Source organism: Biomphalaria glabrata, chromosome 1 (genome assembly GCF_947242115.1).
Source record: "Biomphalaria glabrata chromosome 1, xgBioGlab47.1, whole genome shotgun sequence".
Taxonomy (NCBI): Eukaryota; Metazoa; Mollusca; class Gastropoda; family Planorbidae; genus Biomphalaria; species Biomphalaria glabrata.
In genome coordinates, this window is record NC_074711.1 from 54992484 (window position 1) to 55014846 (window position 22363).

Consider the following 22363-nt stretch of genomic DNA (forward strand, 5'->3'; position numbering starts at 1 on the left):
GGCTAGAAGAAGAAGAAGAAGAAGTGCCTGATTGTATACAAATATGCATGTAGAGTTACAGTTCTACAAAACTGTAATATATCAAAGTCTCACTCAAAGCTATAACTGTTAGCAAAGCAGAGTATGATACTTTTAATTCAAGTACATTACATTAGCTTTTAATTTCTAATGTTTAACACACAAAAAAGTAATATAAATTTTTTAAAATCCATTCCTACTTTATGTAAAAATAATATAAAATAAACATTAATACTTTATTATAATTTTGTAAGCAGGCATATGAAAGGGAATATTACTGAAACTAGTAATAGGAAAAATACAAAATAATTGTCCCATAAATGGAACAATGGGCTTTAACAGAAATGGATAATGTTAATTAATTCAATAACATTAATGAAGTGATCTTTCTGAAATTTTAATAAAATGTTTTGTCATGCAGCAAAAATTTATGTGCAAAATTTCAGCTTAATAGGATAATGAAAAGTTGACTAATTAAATGATTAGCATTAAAGTGTGTAAAAATATTTTTTTTTACATGTTTCGGATGTTCCTTCAGAGTTGAAGATAGTTTACTTCCTAGTCCTAACCTCCCGCAGGATGATGGGTGATGGGACCAGGCAGGGTTTGAACTCGGGACCATCGATAAATCTGAACGAAAATCCAGTGCGTAAACTGCACGACCAGGCAGCCATCCAGTGTGAGTTATAAGTAGGAATTTTAAAAAATGTGTAGAGTGTACATCTTTCAATTTCTCTTTTTATATTTAGAAAAAAAAAACTACCCATGATGAAATAGAAGTTGAGCATTTTTAGTTTTTTATTTACCTTGACATTTTTATCAGCAACGGCAGCAATTGCATTAAGAATTGTTTTTAAAGGTTCTTTCAAAAGTTCCCGTTCAATTGGCTGCCCAACTAAAGGTAGACATGTGTTCCAGAAATGCCTTGCTGCCATCATAACCAAATCATAGTTGCTAGCATTTTTAGCAAACCTGGTAAGGAGATGGCACCCTTAGATTATAATTATTGATGTCAAACTTGAATAAAACTTCTATAAGTAATTGTATAATATCAAAGTTAAATGATAAAATTGTCAGTTAAAACATATTTTTTAAGACAATTGTTTTTTCTGCTTCTTTATAACTCATGTTTATGTTAGTTTGATAGTTTTTAGTAGTTTCTTAAATTTCTTGAAATAAAAATAAGCTTTTTTTTTCTTTTCAAATCTTTAAAATAAACTTTTAAATGACTGAAATTCATCTCACTTAGCACTGTTGACAAACGCTTCCAATGCTTCACGTCTGATAGTATTTCTTCCTTTCATGTTTTCTACTAAACTTTGACCCATAAGTAAACAGGAATAGAACAACATTTCTTGTTTGACTTTCTCTTGATTTCTAAGAGAAAATAGACATATATATATATATATATATATATATATATATATATATATATATATATATATATATATATATATATATATATATATATATATATATATATATGTAAACATCATTGTGGAATCACAAATAGAAATTTATATTTTATTAACAATAAATAAATGTATGTGAAAATATGTGTATTTTTTTAGTCTACAAACTACAATTGGGAGCTGAGTGGTAAAGCAGTTGGCTTCAGAACAGTCTTTGGTTCGAATCTTGGTGAAGGCTGGGATTTTGAACTTTAGGATTTTAGGGCTCTTCTGATGACTCTAATGTGTACCTAACATTATTAGGGGAAGTAAAGACAGTTGGTCATTGTGCTGGCCACAATGAAACCCTTGTTAAAAGCAACAGAATTACATAACCTTTACATCGTCTGCCCTAAAGATCACAAGGTCTGAAAGAGGTATTTTACTATACTACAATCGGTATTAGGAATTTTTAATAATAAGATAAATAAATGTACCTGTCTAGTTTCAATGGATTGTTCTCAAAACTTAAAGTTTTTTTGGAACATGTCAAAACCTGGTTGTGTATATGATCCGCATATGCCAGAGCAGTGAGTCTGGCCCAAAGTTGCAGTTCAACAAATTTATCACTCCACTTGGCTTCACTAACCATATGAAAGGTCTGAAACACAGAATATTTTAATATGTTTTTTTTACAAAGCTTATATCAAGTCACTCAGTCTGTTTGTCTGGTAAAAAGTTTGAACATGTTTTTTCTCTGATCTCCCACTCTCAGATCAAGTTAAAACTTTGCACAATAGTTCATTAAACCTGACAATAAAAAAAATTAAACAATTAGTTCATTAATTGTTGGTGATTAATTATTTTGTTTGAAATAAGGGAAATAAATGCTACTAACAAGAGATGTGGATGTATGTATGGATTTTGATTTGTTCTCCCACTTTCCATTCTTCAATCAAGTTGACATTTTGCATAATTATTCATCGTCGATAACAATACACAAATCAGTCCAACAATTAACCAATTAGTTAATTGTTTAGTACTAATTAATTAATTGTGTTTTATATAACAGAAAGGGCGATAAACCCCATAATTTTCAGATAAATGGCAGTAGGCCTACTTGGTGGTTGCTTCCTTTGATAAGCTTTTATTTTTCAAAAGTATTCTTTTTTCTATTGCTTGTTTTTATTTTTGAATAGGCTCTGATCATGGGATGTGCAGAAAGAGTAAAAATCAGTTTAATTCTTGGGTAGATAAAGCATGAAGTAGTGAGCTAAGAAAAGTAAAGTTTAATTCCAAATATTTTCTTGGGTTTAAAAACTATTCTAGAGGCTTTATTCCATATAGTTGGTGATTCACTGCACCAAATATAAAGATTTTTTACACTTTACTACACAGACTTATCATTCAAACATATTTACAAAGGACAAATGAAACGAAATAAAACTAAAACTGTTCATTTATCACAACAACATAAGATCAATTGATGTAGTAGCTTTTATCCATGGCTGTTGCTATAAACATTCAATAACCACTTCAGGAATTACAATCAATTTTTTCTTAAGACTTTGCTTACTTCCTCTAAAGATGGATTATCTTTAAATTCCATTTGTCCATTTTTGTTGACACTCAGTATCTCCACAGCAACTATAGCTCTGGTCATTGAGTTTTGTCCTCCTTTCTTATTCTGTGCAAAATAATAATTATTGGTAAAAATATTAAAACGTTTAAGTGTTAAGTATGGTTTAATCTACACTCACTTTAAAGTGATACACTTTTGTGGCTGACAATAAATAACATAACAGATCTGCATCAATGGTTTGTGCAATCATTCTTGTTGTCAATTTTTTTCAGTTTTAAAAATGATACAAATTTGCTTGTGTCATATTTAGATTTGGCTCTGATGCTCAGCTTAACTTCCTAACTGGGGTCCCAGTTTCAAATCATGGATCCTGGTGAATAATGGAATTTTTTATTTTGAGATTTTTAGTCACCTCTGAGTCCACTCAGCTCTAATGGGTACCTGACATTAGGGAAAATTAAATGCAGTTGGTCAATGTGCTGGCCACATGACACTTTCATTCACCTTAGGCCAAAGAAACAGATGACCTTTAGATCATCTGATATATAAATAACAAGGTCTAAAAGAGGATCTTTACTCTTTTTTTTTTTCTATTTTTAAATTTGGGTAGAAAGAATAATTTCAATTTAATACTTCTTTAAACTTAAAATCTAATTTCTTTTATAAAGCCCTGTATTGTGCAATTTTACAGTATATAACAAATTTCAAAATGTATAGTGTTCAATTACATCATCCTCAACCCCTAAGTTTTTCGATATTTGCTGCTGGGCCAATTGCTTGGCCTTGACCCATGTCTGCAAAATAGGAAGCCTGGAGTATATTGGCACAACATCTTCAGGTTCTGATCCATTTGTAATCTTCATTGCTAGGTCACAGACCTGTAATATTTACAGTGTTATATCATTATTCATTGTATAAAAGTTATATTAATATTAATAGTTAATATAGATTTTTTTAATGCATTATTAATTCTTGAACAAATTTTTTCATATTAAAGAATAATTTGAATGTATAAAGTAATTTTTTATTATTAAATGTAAAAAAAAACAAAGAAATGATAATCGATTTTCGTAGGGACAAGAAGGAAAATGATATTGTTTCTGTAGCTGGAGAGACTATTGAAATTGTGCAAACCTTTAAATACCTTGGTACTATCCTAGACAATAAACTCAATTTTACTGCAAATACTGATTATATCAGCAAAAAAGGGCAGCAAAGATTACGATTACTAAGAAAACTGTCCTCGTTTAATGTTAGCGAAAAGGCCTTGGCTATGTTTTATCACGCTCACATCTGCAATATTTTAAGTTTCAATATCACTGCCTGGTATGGCAATCTGAGCATTAAAAATAAAAATAAACTTTATAGAATCCTAAATGCTGCTGGCAAAATCATTGGCAAAAAACAAACCCCATTTGGGCAGTTGTTTGAGACAAACATCTCTAAAAAAGCTAACAAGATCCTCGAAATAAAGAATCACCCTTTGTGTCAGGATTTTGTGATTTTGCCATCACAAAAGAGATACAACACACCGATAGCAAAGACAAACAGACACAAACACTCTTTTGTTCCCCTGGCAATCAAATCATTAAATAAGAACAATCTGGTATAAACTTTGTCACATGTAAATTATGAATGAGTCTGGTGTGAATGTACACTTTGGTTTCTTATAGTTATAATGTTTTTTGTTTGGTGTAATGCACAAATTGTAAGACAAATAATAAAGATTATTATTATTATGTTAGAAATGAACGAGTAGTCATTCTCTGGCGCTGCCAGGGTCGAGTTTCGCTAAAGAGAAACAAAATTCATCGTAGTCCCTTTAACAGTTTCCACTGAGGAATTTTCTGGTGATGTGGCAGGTCTGCAGCAGTACCGTCCTCTGACAGGCAACGAAGATGTTCCTAGGAATGTTGAGGGCCTTGAAGGTGTCTGTGAGGTCAGTTGTTATTATCCCCTCGGTTGATATAACAATGGGGTATATTGTTATTTTGGACAATTTCCATAGACGCTTAATCTCCAAGCCTAGGTTCCCATATTTTCTTTGTTTTTCTATCTCAGTTTTTCTTAAATTATGAGATAGTGGTACGGCGATATCGATAATGGTAGCGGTTTTTTCTTTTTTATCGATGAACAGCAGATCCGGGCGATTGAAATCTACCGTTTTGTCGGTCAGAATAGGCCTATCCCAGTACAGCAGATGTTCAGTAGACTCGAGAACCTCTTGCGGAGAGTATTTATAATAAGGGGGAGTGTCCTTACCGATCAATTTGTACGTCAAAGCCAGGTGTTGGTGTATTAACTTTGCAACTTGGTTATGGCGACCCAGGTAGGCCGATTCTGATAGGGCTGGACATCCTGCCATAATGTGTTCAATCGACTCGCCCACATTTCCACATTTTCGGCATTTGTCGACAACATTGAGTTTCAGGATATGCTTCTCGTAATTTTTTGTCCTGATTACTCTGTCCTGTATTGCTGTAACAAAGCCTTCTGTTTCAGGGTAGAGATGACCTGCTTTGAGCTATGTTAAGGAAGCAGCCTTGTCGATGTTGTCCCCATGTAATGAAGCCGGAAATTTTCCGTGGAGTGTTTTTTCCTCCCATTGGCGAATCTCATGCCCTACGTCGTCCAAACCGACATTGACATCAGCATTGTGTAGGTTCAGAGGGGTTCCATCGGAGTCGTATTTCCGTAGGAAGGAAACTAATTTGTTGCTGGAGGCGAGCAGTTTTGATCGTATTTTTAAAACTTGCATCTTACACAATTTGAAGATGTTCTGCAATCCACGACCCCCATCCTTCCTGGGCAGGTATAACCTTATGGTGGAGGACTTGGGGTGTAGGCATCGAAACTTGGTTAGTAATTTTCTAGTGAGTCTGTCAATGTCATGTAGGTCGGTGTCAGTCCATTTGATCACACCGAACGTGTAAAGGAGCACTGGGACGGCCCAGCTGTTTATTGCAGTGATGAGATTACTGCCAGACAGTTTGGTGTTGAGGATTTTATTAACTCTTTGCCTATATTTGCCAAGAAAGTCCTCTTTTAATTTTTTATGGTTTATCTTGGCATTCTGGTTTATTCCAAGATATTTATAAATAGAGGCGGAGTTCAATTCCTTGATGCCTTCAAATTCAATGTTGGTGTTCGTTGCCTTGCCCTTTTTAATGCTTATGATGCCACACTTATCCAGGCCAAAAGACATACAGATATCATCCCTAAAGCATTTTACCGTTTTGATTATTATTATTATTATTAAAAGTTTATTTCCTTTTTATTTTTATTAAACAAGCATTACAAATATACATAAATAACAGGTGCATAGAAATTAATTTTTGAAGGCATCAATATAGATGTATACCTCTATAGCTTTTTTAAGATCAACTAAAGCTTCCGGTGAAACAGTTGCTAAACTTGCTGTCTTGGATACTTTTGTGGCTATCTGAACACCTTTGGCACTTTTGCCTTTGGCACTCTGTATTGGAATCTCTAGCTCTGCTTTAATCTCTAGCTTTTCAGGTTCCACACGTTTGGGAATCCAATTCTTCATGTATCCATTTGCTAAAGCATTGCAAATATTCACCAGCATCACTGTTTCTCTGTATGGTAGAGAACAAAAAATATTTTATCATATTTTGTTTGCTTTTTTATGATAACTGAATATATATATGCTTATAGAAGAGGATATCTTTTTCTATTAAATACAAATAAATTATATGGAAACAAAAAGGCAAAGTACATTAGTTATTTAACAGTTTCTTATTAAACTGATTAAGTTTTCAAATAAAAATGATTTTATGTCGTTTATAAATTTTATGTGTTACTGCAGAAATTAAGATTAATAAGTCCTAGATCAAAATTCTGCAGGGAATACCAGTTGGCAGGGTATGAACTGAGAATCATTATGCATACCAAACAGCCTGGTAGCAACATATTCAACAAGTGTGCAGATATGCTGGCAGTTATCATTTCTTCAGAGATTTTGTTTTCTTTTTAATTGAGACTAGGTTCCACTTTGAAACAGAAATGTTTCTATTGTGATGATTGCTCAATATAAGTTATATCAAAAACTGATTTCTAGCCATAAACAAAACAATTTAACTAAGGAATTAATAAGCCGTTTACAGTTTAGAAATGATGTTTATCCAAGAAATCAGCATACTTAAATAAGTTTTTGTTGGAAACTATTGTAAAAGCTAAACAACTTTGAAAGTATTATAAGGAAATATAAACTATGTTGTTTTTTTTCTCTGTCAAATGTCAAAAGTTTAATAATACTTCACAAAGTTGGTGAATATAGATTTGGTTTTTACCAAATAAGATTTTCACTTCAAGAAAAGGCAGAGCTTTCTGTTAGTATTTTTCTCCTTGCCAACAATAACAACTGAATGATGTAGCATGTTTTCTAATCCTTAAGCCATTGATTATTTATTAAAAGGATAAAGAAAAACTAAATAAAAATAATTTAATTCATTTACGTTTGGTGCTTTTTTTTTAAATTATAATATACTCATATTTTTACAAATCCTAATGGACTCAAACAAGAAAGGCAAAAGAGAGAATGTTTAGATGACATTAAGAACAAGCTCACTCTTCATTAATAAACTTTTAGCCCCAACAGAGACAGAGATAACAAAATACTTTTCAGGTTCTGTGTTTCTATCCTTCCAAGCTACAGCTCATTTATCTAATAAAATCAAAAATGTAATAATTAAACTGTCAACTAACCCAGCATGTCCAACTTTCTTAAGACCCTCCAGAACAATGTTCAAGTCAGAGGAGATTTGATCTTCCTCTCCCTGACTAATAATATGATTATTGTAGTTCCAGATGTAAGCTGCAGCACTGCACACAATCCATGGTTCATTGATAGAGACACCCAGTGATAGGCCTCGCAGAAAACTTTGAGTGGCTTCTTTAGATAAGTCCATGAGCCAATCACTATACAGAAGAAGAAAAAAAAGCAAAAGAATTTTTATAACTAAAATAAAAGGAAGAGTCTCTATTATGTCAGTGGGCTATACAACTTCAGACCTGCCATAACATCAACACATTTTGAAGTTGGGTTCCACTGCTGAGAATGGCTGCAATGTTACAGAATGGAACTAAAGATGCAGGAGTGACATGTTAGATGAGATTTTCAATATTTATGTGTATATGTGTAACTTTATGATATATATTTGCATAGCACATGCATCATAATTTTAGTATATTCCTGGTGAGCTAGTTAAGCCATCTCATCTACTGCAAATGCATTTATCTTTAAATACTCAATTGCAATTAAATACTTTTTTCCCCTAATCAAATAGTCAATTATTTTATCCTAATGTGCATGTGGATGAAAGAAAGTTCAAACATCACAAAGAAACCAAGCAATTAACAACTGCAATGAGATCTCAATGATTTTACTTTGATTCAGCCTGACCCAGACTATGTCTTTTTACATTACAATACAACATTACTCAAACATAAAATGAGATTGTAGAAACATGAAATACATTCATTCTATTATTCATCATTAACATTTCAAAATGGGACACAGAAAAGTTGTATTTAATTAATATTTTACTCGTGAAGGTCATAGATGTCTTTAGGAAATATATAGCCTACTCTTAATCCATATTTCACACACACACAAAGTCCATGCATTGACATGTCACTCTTTGCTGTTGTTGTTGTCATTGAATTTTTAAAATAAATTACCTGTATTCTACCCAATCCAAATCTTCCTCTGGCTTCTTAGCTACATAACCTTTTGGCTTCTTGCTTTTGTCTTCAGGATACAAGGGCTTTTGATTAAGTTCCACATTGTGTGATCTCAAGAGTTGAATTAAAGCCTGGTTTTACAAAAAAATGTAGAGTGAAATAAAGCAATCTCAATTTTTGCTAAGATTTTATAAGTATTTTATTTTAGATCAAAGTTTATTGTTTATTTGATTCAAAAAAAATGCAATGCCAGCATTCATTTTATTCAATGAAATTTAAGAAAAGATTGATTTATGAATAGGCAGAAATACCTAAATATGTAGTCTGTTCAAGATAAAGATTGTCTAGCCTAATTAAAATTAACTTTTTTTATACTTTAAAAAATTATAACGGTCAAACTAGAGTTTTCCTAGTGCGGCCAAATAGCTTTACCAAAGATGTATATCAACTGTCAAATTTCTATTGTTAGAGCAGGTTTTGAGATCCATGTCCAGGTTTTTCCACCCAGGTTTTTGTTTTGCCCATAATTTGCATGCAGAGTAGAGAAACAACAACTTATGAGACAGCAGGGTTCAATGTTTTAGAAATGTGTGTGCTCAAGAATGACTATCATTATGAATGATTTAACTACTATATCTAGTGGATTTAAGATAATATGATGTTACTATAACAAGGTTGGTTAATTTTAATTAATCCTAACAAATGTAAAGTATCCAGAAAATCTAAGTGAACATCAGAAAATTCTAAAATCAAAGCTCAGAAACATAGTTTAGCAGCCAAAAACTTCATCACTCTGCTATAACCCTTGATAATATTGATTTACAAAATGTGTTTACCTCCCCCTGAATGAATGAAACCTCTGCAAACATTCTTATGAACTCTCTCATGATGGGAGTAATCTGTGTTTGTGGTGTAGCAACCTGTGTTGAGACCACACTGGATGTTTTCTTTTCCAACTCAATTGATGACTCTTCCCTTAATAGGTCACTTTGGCTTGAGTCAGACTTGTTTGCATTAGAACTAAAACAGTTTGGGATTTTTCAATTAGTATTGCACACACACAAATCTACAGAGCCTTTCTCTTTTTATTAACTTACTGATCAACTAGTCTCAATGTTTGCATATCTGTCATTATCATTTTAAGAAATGTAAATTAGTGATAATTGAGCAAATATTTACTTGTCTAATGCTTGTATAGTCATTAAAACTTTGTCATCATCATACAGCAGACAAAATTTACAAGCAGTTCTACAAACATCCCAAACTTCTTGTTTACGGGCTATTTTGACAAGGTCAACCCATAATTTTATCCTGAAGAATATCAAATAAACAATTAAAGAAAGTTTAAAAATTGATATAAATTTGTACAATGTTGTCATGGAAAAAATGTTTCATCTGAAATAGCTGCTTTGTAGTGTGATATGTGCTATGTACATAAGCTTTGTCCCAAGTTTGAACCCAACAGGTGGTTTGGACTAGATGAAATAATCTCCCTTTGTGAAGGAACAACCAAAACTTAACTTACAAAACAAAAATTTTAAAAAGGAATTTCAATGGCTTTTTACAGATGGTAAAAGCACAACTTTTAAACATGTCATGTATATCATGAACCATGGATAGATAATGAGACATAGTAGTTTGACACTGTAATGATTGCCTCCCCCCCCCCTTCCCATACAATCATTGTTTTTCAGTTGTTGTTTTTTTTGGTTTTCCTTTAAAAATGGGAATAGTCTTATAAAAATAATAATGAGATGAATTTTTTTAAAGCAGCAGAATTTAAATCATTTGTGACCTGAACAGGTTCCTTTGTTTATTTAATAAAAGGTTGCACTTTTTAAAAGATTTATTTTTAAATTACAACATAGTATTTATATAAGCTTCAAGTTAATTGAAATTACAGGGTATGTTTAAATTAATTGATTACCAAAGAACCACTCCCTTCCCACCCCAGCCCTTTAGCTTACATTGTTTTTGTATGTTCATTAGTTTTCATTAATGTAATTTATATCCCAACCACTAATTTATGAAGTATACAAATATATATATATATATGTATATATAATATTTATCACAAATAATATTTCATAGTATTACCTTTCCATGATATTGGAGTCTCCAGTTCTATTAAGATGTCCTTCAGTTTTAACAATACAGCTTTTGTACTGTTTAGCTTTACCTGAAAGCTGCTTGACTTTAGTTAAAGCTTCTTTGCCAGTGGACACAACTGTAACAAGTATAAAAAATGTATCCTAGGATGTGATGTAAACAACTCTAGATAACTTTTAAGACTTATATGAGCATAGATAATATAACCTTTAGCAAAACAATACTGAAATAAAAAGTTCTATTTAGAAGATGAAAAATATGACACAACTGCCATATGTTTTACACGTTTTGATAGATCTTCAGATAAGAAGATTAGTATTACAACCTGACCCTAATCTCCTGTTTCCCAGCAGCAGATGACAGTAGGCAGGGTTTAAATTCGGAACATCAAGATGACAGTCCAAAGTGCTTATCCAATTTAAAACATTTACTCAGTATTTTTACAAGAAAGTCTATTCAAACATGTTGAAAGCAAACATCAATAATGAGTTTCTGGGATTGATAAAGTTTTTTAGTTCAGTGTAGGGAAATCTGTAGGCTTATAGACCTAGTCCAATCTTTTTGTGGGTATAAGAAAAAAATTACAAATTGTAAAATAAGTTTTAGAAGATTATTTCTAAAAAGAACTCTTAACATAAAAGAACATCTCTGAATGATTGTGAAAAAAAAATATTCAAGATATTAACTAAATATTAACTATGAAATAAAATAGATAATATTTGCTTGAATGTAATGTTAACAAATAAAGCATAATAAATAAATTAATTTAAAAAACATATAAAATTTCTTTCTATTCTCAAGTAATAAAAAAATATTATTAAAAGTTAACTTTTTTTTTTAAAGGAAGCTTCTTAGACTTACAAATAATTATTAACTTTATTTCATTTATTAATTGTATTTAATTTGGATGCTCTACAGGAGAAATGATCTTCATTAATTGAACAGGTTATATTTAAATCAATCACGAGTCAAAACTGAAAAAAAACATTACCTTTTGTATCATTCTCACTGTCTAAAACTAGTAAAAAACTATCAGGTGCAAGGGCTTCACCTGCCTTGACAAGCATAGATCGTTTCATGCTTTTTGTACCAGAATCAGCTGTCCGTGCCTGCAAGAAAATTACTTTTTTCAAATACATGTTTCATGTGTTTAATATGTATAGCCATGATCATGCATTGTTTTTATTGTCAAACAATGTTGATTTGTCAGTTATTACATTGTTTAGATGTCAAGAAAAAATTATTTTTGTTTTAATGATGCATTGTTAATAAAAATTGATAGTTTTTTTCCAATAATTAACATTTTTGTTAAAAAAAAAAAAGGAAAATTATTATATATTGAGTAAAAAGTGTTCCTAATTATCTCCCAATTAATTGTTTTTCACTAAAAACAAATTATTTCAGTTCAATTATTTCAGTTTTACAAAAAATATTTATAATTTATTTAGCAAATGCAGATATTACTGTGCATTTTCAACAAATACCCAAGCTGAAAAATCTAAACTTAATTATTCAAAAAAATATTGTTTTATTGACATCTTTACAACTATATAAGGCCTATCAGAATCATTGTGATGTAAACTGGAAGACTGATTTTTATTCTTTTATTTTTCTTTATTTGTCTGCATGGCTTAAGTGGTTAAATATTGGAAAATTGTGATCTAAATAACCATTTTTCTACATGTTTAAATAATTTTTTTAATTTTTATTTTTTAACCATCAAAACCATCAATAAAAAAATTAAATAGTATTTTTTAATGTATCATTTATCAATCTCTGCACTACGCTAAAATGTTGTTTTTTGTTTGATCATAACAAAATGCAACTGAAAAAAGACCTAAATTAAAACAGAAATTCCATTAAAATTTGACCTGTTCTATGATCATGGCTGCCAAATCTTCTGTTCCTTCTGGCTGCTTGTACAGCTGAGCTCTTAGTTCTAAACGCTTGAGTGTTGATACCAGCTTATCATGATACACACCAGTATCATCAAGCAGCAACGCCTTAAAATAATGTTCAATTATCTAACATTTATATTCATCATTTAATACATTGTTAGTAAATCCTTTTCTTACATAATTATCACTAAAACATTTTTACTAATATGAAAATCAAGGGTTTGTAGGAAGAAGGATGTATAAGTAGCATTATTCCTTGCTAAAAGATTCTAAATTTTGTGTGAGAAGCCTGCGCAGTGTGTAGCTAACCGTGACCATTCATTACAGAAGGCCTTAACACTGACCTGCCACATTACAACCTATGGGCAGTGAAGACCATTAGCTCATTGCCATGTCATACAGACCTGTGACATGGCAACGAGCTATTGTTCTCCACTGCCCACAGGTTATTACAGGTCAGTGTTCAAGCTTTCTATGAGGATTGGTCTCGAGCTAACCAATCAGTAAATGTGAGTCTTGCAAGATTTATCTGATATGCAACTATAATGAATCTTGTAGCAACCATTTTTTGTTATTTGAAGACAAACTAATTCAAGAGATGAGATCAAGAAGAACTAAATTAAAACTGTAGAAATCCATGCTGGTTATAATTTAGATGTCAATCTTCATACTTTTTTCAAGTTTTCTGTGGCAGTCTGGATCTGTTCCTGATCTTCTTCACAATGAGACAGCTCTGTATGAACTTGACATCGAAGCTGCACCAGTAAACTGTTAATATATATAAAAAGAAATGCGTTTAAAAAGAAGGCTTTTTTTTTCATGCGAATACAAAAATCCAAATACATTCCGATGCGTAGAATGTACAGGCTTAGTTTTCCAAATGATTTTTGATAATGATACTGCAAAAGAAACTAACTTATTACATTTCAGACAACAAAATTTAAATACTGTTACATATTTCTGAATCTTCTGGCTAAATGTACTAGTAGGCACACAAATAAAAACACTGCAAAGAACTTGACGACTAAACTTTCAGCTTCATATAACTTTATTGACTACTAACTCTAGCATTTCGTTACTGTAACATGTAGCGTAAAAGACTGTACAATATCTGTCAGTTTACAGTTAGCTATACTTCATTGCAATTCATCTCTTCACTTCGTTGCAATTCATTTCTTGTCAACTTGCATCGAGCCGTATTCCACGGAACAGACCACCGACACACTTCCCAGTATCGCTCCAGGTCTCCCAAAGCGGAACCAAGTTGTACTCAAGTCTACCGAATCAGAGCCGTACACGTCTTACATTGACTGTATCAACTGTAACAGCTCAAGTCCACTGTAAATCGCTGTATAGACTTTAATGACAGTAGTCCACTCCAGTTAACTCTACCCTAGTTAACTTGCATCGAGTGTACACATCTCTCTTCCACTGTCTCTCACAGTAGACAACAGTAACGACGACTGTACCGATGACTCTACCTACAACTCACTCACAACTGACTTTCACATTAACTCTCTGGCTTATATAGTTTCCCTAATCGCTCCTCCAAAGTTGCACAAACACTGCTAGTATCTTCTGGAACAACATGCAAGGAAACGTCACATCCTGTCTTTGTTTATACATGTAGATTTCAGAAAACACCAGCTGCAGTGTCATCTTGCCGGGGTCACAAGTTGTGACCTCTATCTGTCACTGGTCATTTGTAACAATACTATAATCTATTATTAATATAAGTCCATACAATTTTTATATCAGAACTAAGAAAGTTGCTACATATTTTCCAGGTTTTGGATGTTCCTTCTGAGTTGTAGATTATTATATTGTACACAAACCTCCCACAAGATGGTGGGTAATAGTGCTGGACAGGCTTCAAACCCAGGACCATCAAAATGACAGTCTAGTGTGCATACCACATGACTGGGCAAGTCATAACAACTTATAATTTTGTTTATAATCATTAATGGGATAATAATGGTATGATTCTCATATTTTACTATCTCTTATCCTACTTTGAACACAATCCCTAACAATTTTTTTAAGTTTAATTCTCTATCAATTTATTCTTACAAGCTTTTATTTACCAGTTACATTAGGATATAGGTTACAATTTTTTAAAAAGAAGAAGAAAAAAAAGCACCTGTCTATTTGTTCTAAAGCTTGTGCCACAAGAGTCAAAGGTCGCCTCACTTTGTTTCTCAAGTTAGGCTGCAAAAGTGGAAGGCAGAGGTTCCACTGAGTAACACAACCTGCCTGAATCACATTTGGGTCACCAATGCGTATGGCATTCATAATTGCCTCCTCACATCTCTTGATGGCTTGGACTCTTATCTGAAATGTAAATATATATCAGTTATTATAATTTGTATAATGAGCTATGTTTCCAAACTGATTATCAAGCCAATTACAATAGATATATAGGCTTTAAAAAAATTGTCTGTAGAGTTATAAGCTTATCATAAACAAAAACCAGAGTGATAATATGAAAAGATATCAAAGAGATAAACTTAGCTACAGTTTTAGGGATAACAAGTTTAGGATAATACACTTTTTTAGGTCTATTAACTACATTTTTAAATATCTGTTCATACTTTTTTATTTATATAGTTATAAAGACTGTTTTAATATAAATGAAACATTTCATTATTTGATATATTCTGTACATACATCAATAACTGATTTCTTAAAACTTTCTTGCTTCTTTCCAAGTATCTTGACCATCAGTTCACATTCAATAAATTCTTGTTCAAGGCACACACTTGGATCCTTTTATTAAGTATAAGGAACAATATTTTGAAAAACAATTAAACAACAATAAGTTGTAATTATACAAGTTTCAAAAGAAAAATGCTGTTGTCTTATATATGGCATGCCTTTAACGCAGAAGTGTTTTTTACACATTTTATTTGCAGAGTTGCTGGGCTTGTACATATGAAAACAATACAAAACGTATGAGATGAAAAGCTACTTTTCTAATGGAAATTTTAACCAACTGCCATTCTAAATTGAAACTTCTGAGATTAGTAGTATATTGACAATTATAATGATCTTTTATTTTCTATTCATTATAAACCTACCTGAAGTGAAAGAGTTTTTAATTGTTCCACACAAACATTGGCATGATCAGGAAAGTTCAGCTCAAGACATAATCTTGCTAATTCTATCAAGAGATTGCATCTGGAAAGTAGTAAGTGTTTTTTTATAAACCAATAGCTACATTTAAACTAAAGAATAATTTTGCTGTTAAATTATTTATTTTTTATATTGTTAATTGAACTCAGTTCAAAAACACATTTTTAACCAATTCACACAAAGCAAAGAAAAGTATACCAGGAAAAACATGTAACTGTAACATTAAGTTGCTTCAAAAGAAAAATAGATTTGCTCCTGGCAGGAAAGTTTATGCATAAGAAAGAGACCAATTAGTGGCCATTTTATTTGTGCACTTTAACTTAAGAATCTGGAAATGAATTTTATGATATCTCTTACTGAATAATGTAGAGCCAAAGATTTTAAAAATCTAATAAAAAATATTCATACAAATTTAATAATTGTCTATGAACTTAACAAGATTGCATTGTGATTCCTATCTAAAGAGTCCATATAACTAAAATCCATTTTTTAAACTTTTACATTTTTCAAAATGTCCTTAGACAATTTTAAGTTATTAGTGGATTTTTTTCAAATTTATTAGTCTACACAAAATCTGTGGGGAAAAAAATGTTGCAATAACACTTGTATCAGTTTTGGTCACACACAAACACACAGGTTAAAGAATGTGATTGCATATCATAAATAAAGCAGCAAAGAAATATCCATCAGGTCTAGCAAGATCCAATGAAAACAAACCTTTCTCTCTTTGATAACCGTCTGAAATATAAGATATTAAAAAACATTTATCTTTAAATCTCTGGTCTTACTTCAAACCATCACACTTTGAAATGAATTGGAGACATTCAACACTGCTAGAAAAAAACTTGTCTTATATTTTAATAATAATAAATAATAAATATGTTTTCAGAAGAAGAATATTAAATCCTTATAAAACAATTACAGTTCAGCAGGGAATCACTGATCAGAATTTAACCCAAAAACTGTCATATTGTGAAGATGATCCAATAGGCCAGGTTAGCAAGTGATCATAATATGTACAGCGTACAATCTCTCAACAGACACAGATAATGAGATGATCAGCTAAAAGTTTAAATATCAATGACATGCTGGGTTAGTAGTAACTAGCTTTCTTTTCAAAACTATGCATTCTCCTATGTAAATTGTAAACTGCTTTTATCCCCATTCTTGATATAAGAATGAATGTTGAGCTAATGAGTCTATATTATTATTTTTTTTATTTTTGAAAGCATGTTATCTTTTTATCTTATCTAATAAATCATATGATTTACACACTAATAATTACAATGTATATCTTTTTTGTTATCTTTAATTATTAATAAAGTTTTTACAATAATTTGTGGGTTACAGAATAAATCTATTCTAAAAAAGAGTTTTCCATGTTGACAAAATTTGGCACTTATGAATAACTGTTAGTAAAGTAAGTCATATTTCTGTCTCACCAAAGCCCATACTGACTGATTCAACACTTTAAAGAGGTCTCTGTATCACTAAGTGTTTAATGTAGATCTAGTTCTAAAATTCAGGAGCCAAAAAATAGTCCTTGTGTATGTATGTGTGTTAAGGAGGTGATGAAGCTGAGGCATTTAATCCTTCATACAACTGATGGACCAAAGAAATTTGAATTTGATGAATTTGTGTGCAAGGACTATAATTGTGAAACAAGTTTCCTCTCAGACTAATTCATAGGAGGAGATTTAAAAAAAAAAATGAATTTTATCCTTTATTTAAATATTAGCTAAGAAGGATGCAAAGCATTGTTATCACAATTTTAGATGTCTTTACAATTTATTTTTAATTAGATTGAAATGAACTGACTCTATGAACTTTTTTCAATGCAGTGAATATTGAGTATTGGAGTGGAGATTAAAGGCCCAGGAGAGATCTGAATGGAGGGATGTGTTGAAGCAGGCCAGAGGCCTCTGTGGGCTGTAGCACCACTGAGATGGATGGATGGATGGAATGGTGAGTATTAGCTAGTATTATATATAACTTTTGGCTGAATATGTTCGTTATGTGTAATTTTCTTTATAGGAAATGATAATATTAATTTAAAACAAACTTACTTATCAGAAGGAGTCTGTGGCACTTTCTTTGGTAGAGCTGGAGCTTTGGTTGCAGATTTTGGGAATTTGCTTGATAAACAATACAGAAATATTGTAATTTTTTTGAAAGCCAATGTTATATCAGAAAACATAATCTGTTAAATAGGCAATATCAGTAAACATTATGGAAAAGAAAAGAAATAAGTTAGCAGAAAGTTTATTTTGTGTTGTTTGTTTTTATTTGTTTGTTTGTTTATAGCTAATGAAGGCTTCTTGGTTAAACATCCTGGATTTTCACTTTGGTCTAGCAGGATTTCCTATAAATAGGTCTATTATGTTTTTCTATACAGTTTTTCACCTCTGCAGCAGTAAGTCCTTTTATTTTATGTCACTAATAAGTAATAAGTACTATGAGTAATGGTCAAGAGGTTAGAGAGTAAATATGCAATATGGAGATCAGCTTTAGCCTGAATACAAGGTTAATAATTTTTAGGTCCTGTGAGGCTAATAATTTTATGGTAATTATGTGTATGTGGTAATCCCCACTTCCACAGTGAATAATTTAAACCAACAACTCCTTTGTTCTCCACATGAATAGTTTGATTCTGATGAGTTATTGTTAAAGAGAAATATATAGGAGAAAATATTTCATAATTATTTTCAATGAAGATGGTCTGACTCAAATAATTATTTTCAATGATGAAGGTCTGTCTCAAATGAAACGTGTTTAGCAAGAAAATAAATGAATAATGCTCCATTATACCATTAAGTACTATGGGAAATTTTGTGTTATTTTTTCTTTATATTGGCCTGCTAATTTGTGAAGCAATGGCATAATTACCAAAAACATACATTTATATGATTCTTTTTATTTGATTAAATGTATAATTTTGGCTAGTAAAGAACTTATGATTGTCAGTGACTGTCAGCAAGAGTTTTCTAAAGATGAGGATATCAATGATATTCATTAATAATTTTTTTTTTCATTTTTCATTACACTCTATATTTCTACTAATTAAGATTTTTAAAAATAATATTTCAATTTATAGCATGTAAAGAATTCAGCTTTTAATACTAGAATAATGGCATAGAGGCTACCTATGTGTATAAATGTAATAAAAAAATTCAAGGCTTAAAATTAGTTTAAACTATAAAACTTTGTACACATATATATAGAACCTAATTAGATCTAAAATTTGGAATGTAAATATAATGAAGAAAATGTCAAGTAGATAAAAAAGACTCTACCGATCTTTCTTCTCAACATCATCTTCTTTAAGAGTTTCTGCTGAAGTCTTTCCATCAATAGCTGCTACCTGTAGTGCAGAGTCAGAAGATCCCAGTAGATTTAAAATACTTTCTATCTCAGCAGCATAATTTATTGTGGAATCTCCTTGTTCCAAGTTGCTTCATAAAGAGGGTAAAATGAAACAAAATGCTTTATTTATAATATAAGCTATAGATATATTAATTGTATTCCTTTTTTTTATTTATACATAAATTTAAAGTACAGCTTCTTATTAAAATTGAGCTCCAAATTAAATGGATATAAATAGGAATTTTCAACAATGTCATATGAATAAAATCTATTTTATAAGTGTAAATTAAACTTCATTTTGTAAGTTTAAAAAGATTTAATTCTATATGTTTAAAAAGATTCAATTATAAATGTTTAAAAAATACATTTTAGAAGTATACACAATTTATTTTGTACGTTTAAAAGATCTAATTCTATTTGTTTAAAAAATGCATTTAATAGATATAAAAATGTATTTTGGAAGTTTAAAAAAAAATTTTTTTATAAATATAATAAATGAACCAAATAAAATATTTTTAAATCTTTTGATTATTATTCTAATAAAGTTTACTAAGATGTTAAATTCTGATCTACAGACTGAAGGTATTAAGAATACATATTCTAAGTTTGTTTAAGGTACTATCTAAAACTAGATAGAAGTATACATGAACATAATATTATTTTTGTTTACTCAAAATAATCTAAAGCGACATAAGGAAGAGAGGAGACTAAAAGAAAATTTTAATACCAGGAATCTATATGAAATAAAAATAATAGCAAATTTTTTTATAATAAATAAAATGACAAAAAAAATGATGAAAAAAAAATACTTAAGGTAAAAAAGTAAAAATAAATAAATAAATAAAAAAATAAGAAAATAAGAAAGAAACAGAATGGTCTGCAACTTAAAAATTGAACAAAGTTTACACAATGCTTAAATCTTTCTCAGACTCCTCTAAAAACATCATAACAGAATTAGGTTGTGATACCAGTTGGTCTTCATTAATCACACTTGTTAAGTTCAGAGAACTAAAGAAAACATACATATGGAAATGTGTTCATCACACTTTTACTAGGTTTTTTATTTTATTTTTATCCATATTTTAACTCTTCAACTCTGTAATGACGTTGCCATCATTGATTTTACCCAACTATAAAGTTCTGATCATGGCTTCGATTCACGGTGCCCTCGCTGCGGGGAAGAAGAGGAAACCGTGCCTCATATTCTGTTTGACTGCCCCAGACTTGCTGATCTCCGTCTCGACAGGTCTGGGAAACCCAAAATTCTCGACCTGTATGGCGACATTCATGCACTACGCAAGACAGCAGGGTTTCTGTCCAGGGCTTTTGCCAGAGAGGATTTGAGCCTCTCAAATCAAGCCCTCACTCTAATGGAGTTTGATGATAATGATGATGATGATCATGGCTGGTAACGTCAGTGTTTTAAAATATTTTTTTTTCTCCTGTATATGTTTTTAATTGCTTAATAAAACATTATCTTCCTTTGCTAAACATCCATAATTTCCTTCTTTCAATGTGTTTTACAGTGAAAGATTTTTTTTAAAGACTGGGGTCTTAAAAATGCTCTATTTTCTTTAGTTTTGTGTTCTGGATGATAGTGATAGGGTATAATGAGCTCAAAACATTCATTTTATGTGTTTTTAAATGGTTTTCAAATAAAGTAATGTAGAAATATGAATAAATATCAAAAATAATTATTTTTTCTACTTTGGATCACATTATATTTCCTATATCTAATATAGACCCAGAGCTGTTGAATTGTCCACGGTGGTCAGTAGTGACATGGATAATTAGCTTAAAATCTCCATTTTATGTGTTTTAGATGTGTTTTCTCTTACAAAGTTTTGTGACAATAAGGATAAATATGATTAAAAAAATATTTATTTTCAATATGGATCATAAAATTTTCCAAGATCAGGTCTAGATCTAAATCCTGGAGTTTTTTCGCAGTCAGTGGGTTTTTATTTTAAAATTTCAAACATTAATAAAAAAAAAAAATTTTTTGTTTTATAAAAATTTCTTTGTGCTATAATAAAAGGGCATGCATTTGTTTTTAACCCTATACTAAATATATCATTTTCTGAAAAAAAAATAGTTATAAAAGTTTAATGAACGCAATTTAGTCACTCCAAAAGGGTAAAAACATAAAGTGCAAAGTGTGGAAAATAATTCCAGAGTCAAAGAATTAAAACTAGACTCCTTTAGGAAGCAGGTTCAAATGGTAAAAAAATTTTAATGCAAAATATCTTTTTGACAGATGCTAATATTTTCCAACTATTGTTTAAATGATGCAAATGTATTTATTTTTAAAGGATTACAGAAAGCTATTTGAAACATTTTTCTTTTAACATAGTAAATAATTTGTAACATCTGTGACCGTAAGACTTTTTCTACCAAAAAAAAAATACCTTTTTAATTTACAGATTCTGTGAAATAAAGCAAGCTCTGGTGAACTTTTAAGCTCTTTTTGATTTTTTGAAACATCTCCAAGTTGGTATCTGGTCTTTAAAAGAAGAATTATGTATAAGTTACAAAACTAATATTCCAAAATTATTTTAAAAATTATTATACAAAATATACAGCAGTCCTTACTTCTACCTTATTCTTTAGGCATGAAAAAAAAAAAAAGGAAATAATTTTCTTCTCTAGTTTAAAAAATGTCAAATGATGTTCTTTTGAACTGCATCTGTTAAGTTTTTTTTTTAATCTTATCATTTTAAAGTTGATAAACATGTAAATATAACTATTTTGACTCCATATCTTTTTATTTAAACAAAAATGTTTTAATTATTTTTTAATTGTTCAAAAAAAAAAAAAGGGAAAAAAACAGCTTTCAGTTTTCTATTTATAAGTAAGTCTTATTATTACATAGAGAGAGAAAATTTTAAAACAAATAAAAAACATGAAGCAAATAAATGTCAAGAGCTTTCTGTGTCAGCTGCTTGCTAAAGTATTCTAGGTAACATTGGCATTCAGCTACATAAATATGTGATGTGACAAAAAATATAGCCCTTATAGCACAATCAAACTTATGTGATGGTCACATTTCTATAAGCCTGTAAACCCAAAACTATAACAGAAGAAACAGAAATGAAAAGAAAGATCCAAGACATAGAGATAGTATGTTTAAGGAAGCTAACAGATATCAACTATAATGGCTGCAT

General features: G+C 30.5%; 1 protein-coding gene across 7 annotated transcripts in view; it reads right to left on the reverse strand.

Moving 5' to 3' along the window:
• The window catches only part of LOC106079408 (cilia- and flagella-associated protein 46-like), a 65246-nt gene that overhangs the window by 32649 nt on the left and 10234 nt on the right, over positions 1-22363 (reverse strand). For 5 of the 7 annotated variants that reach the window (XM_056044498.1, XM_056044516.1, XM_056044487.1 and 2 more), the window contains 22 exons: positions 21608-21702; positions 20106-20207; positions 19130-19288; positions 17903-17971; positions 16554-16574; positions 15782-15881; positions 15372-15470; positions 14845-15035; positions 13376-13472; positions 12678-12809; positions 11798-11915; positions 10795-10924; positions 9877-10008; positions 9534-9717; positions 8695-8828; positions 7720-7932; positions 6353-6590; positions 3720-3869; positions 2986-3096; positions 1907-2070; positions 1264-1395; positions 825-990 (listed from right to left, as the gene is read on the reverse strand). In XM_056044498.1, coding sequence (XP_055900473.1) covers positions 825-990; positions 1264-1395; positions 1907-2070; positions 2986-3096; positions 3720-3869; positions 6353-6590; positions 7720-7932; positions 8695-8828; positions 9534-9717; positions 9877-10008; positions 10795-10924; positions 11798-11915; positions 12678-12809; positions 13376-13472; positions 14845-15035; positions 15372-15470; positions 15782-15881; positions 16554-16574; positions 17903-17971; positions 19130-19288; positions 20106-20207; positions 21608-21702 — 2937 coding nt within the window. The remainder of the gene's footprint in view (positions 1-824; positions 991-1263; positions 1396-1906; positions 2071-2985; positions 3097-3719; positions 3870-6352; positions 6591-7719; positions 7933-8694; positions 8829-9533; positions 9718-9876; positions 10009-10794; positions 10925-11797; positions 11916-12677; positions 12810-13375; positions 13473-14844; positions 15036-15371; positions 15471-15781; positions 15882-16553; positions 16575-17902; positions 17972-19129; positions 19289-20105; positions 20208-21607; positions 21703-22363) is intronic. The other 2 variants (XM_056044508.1, XM_056044531.1) reach the window with 2 other exon arrangements.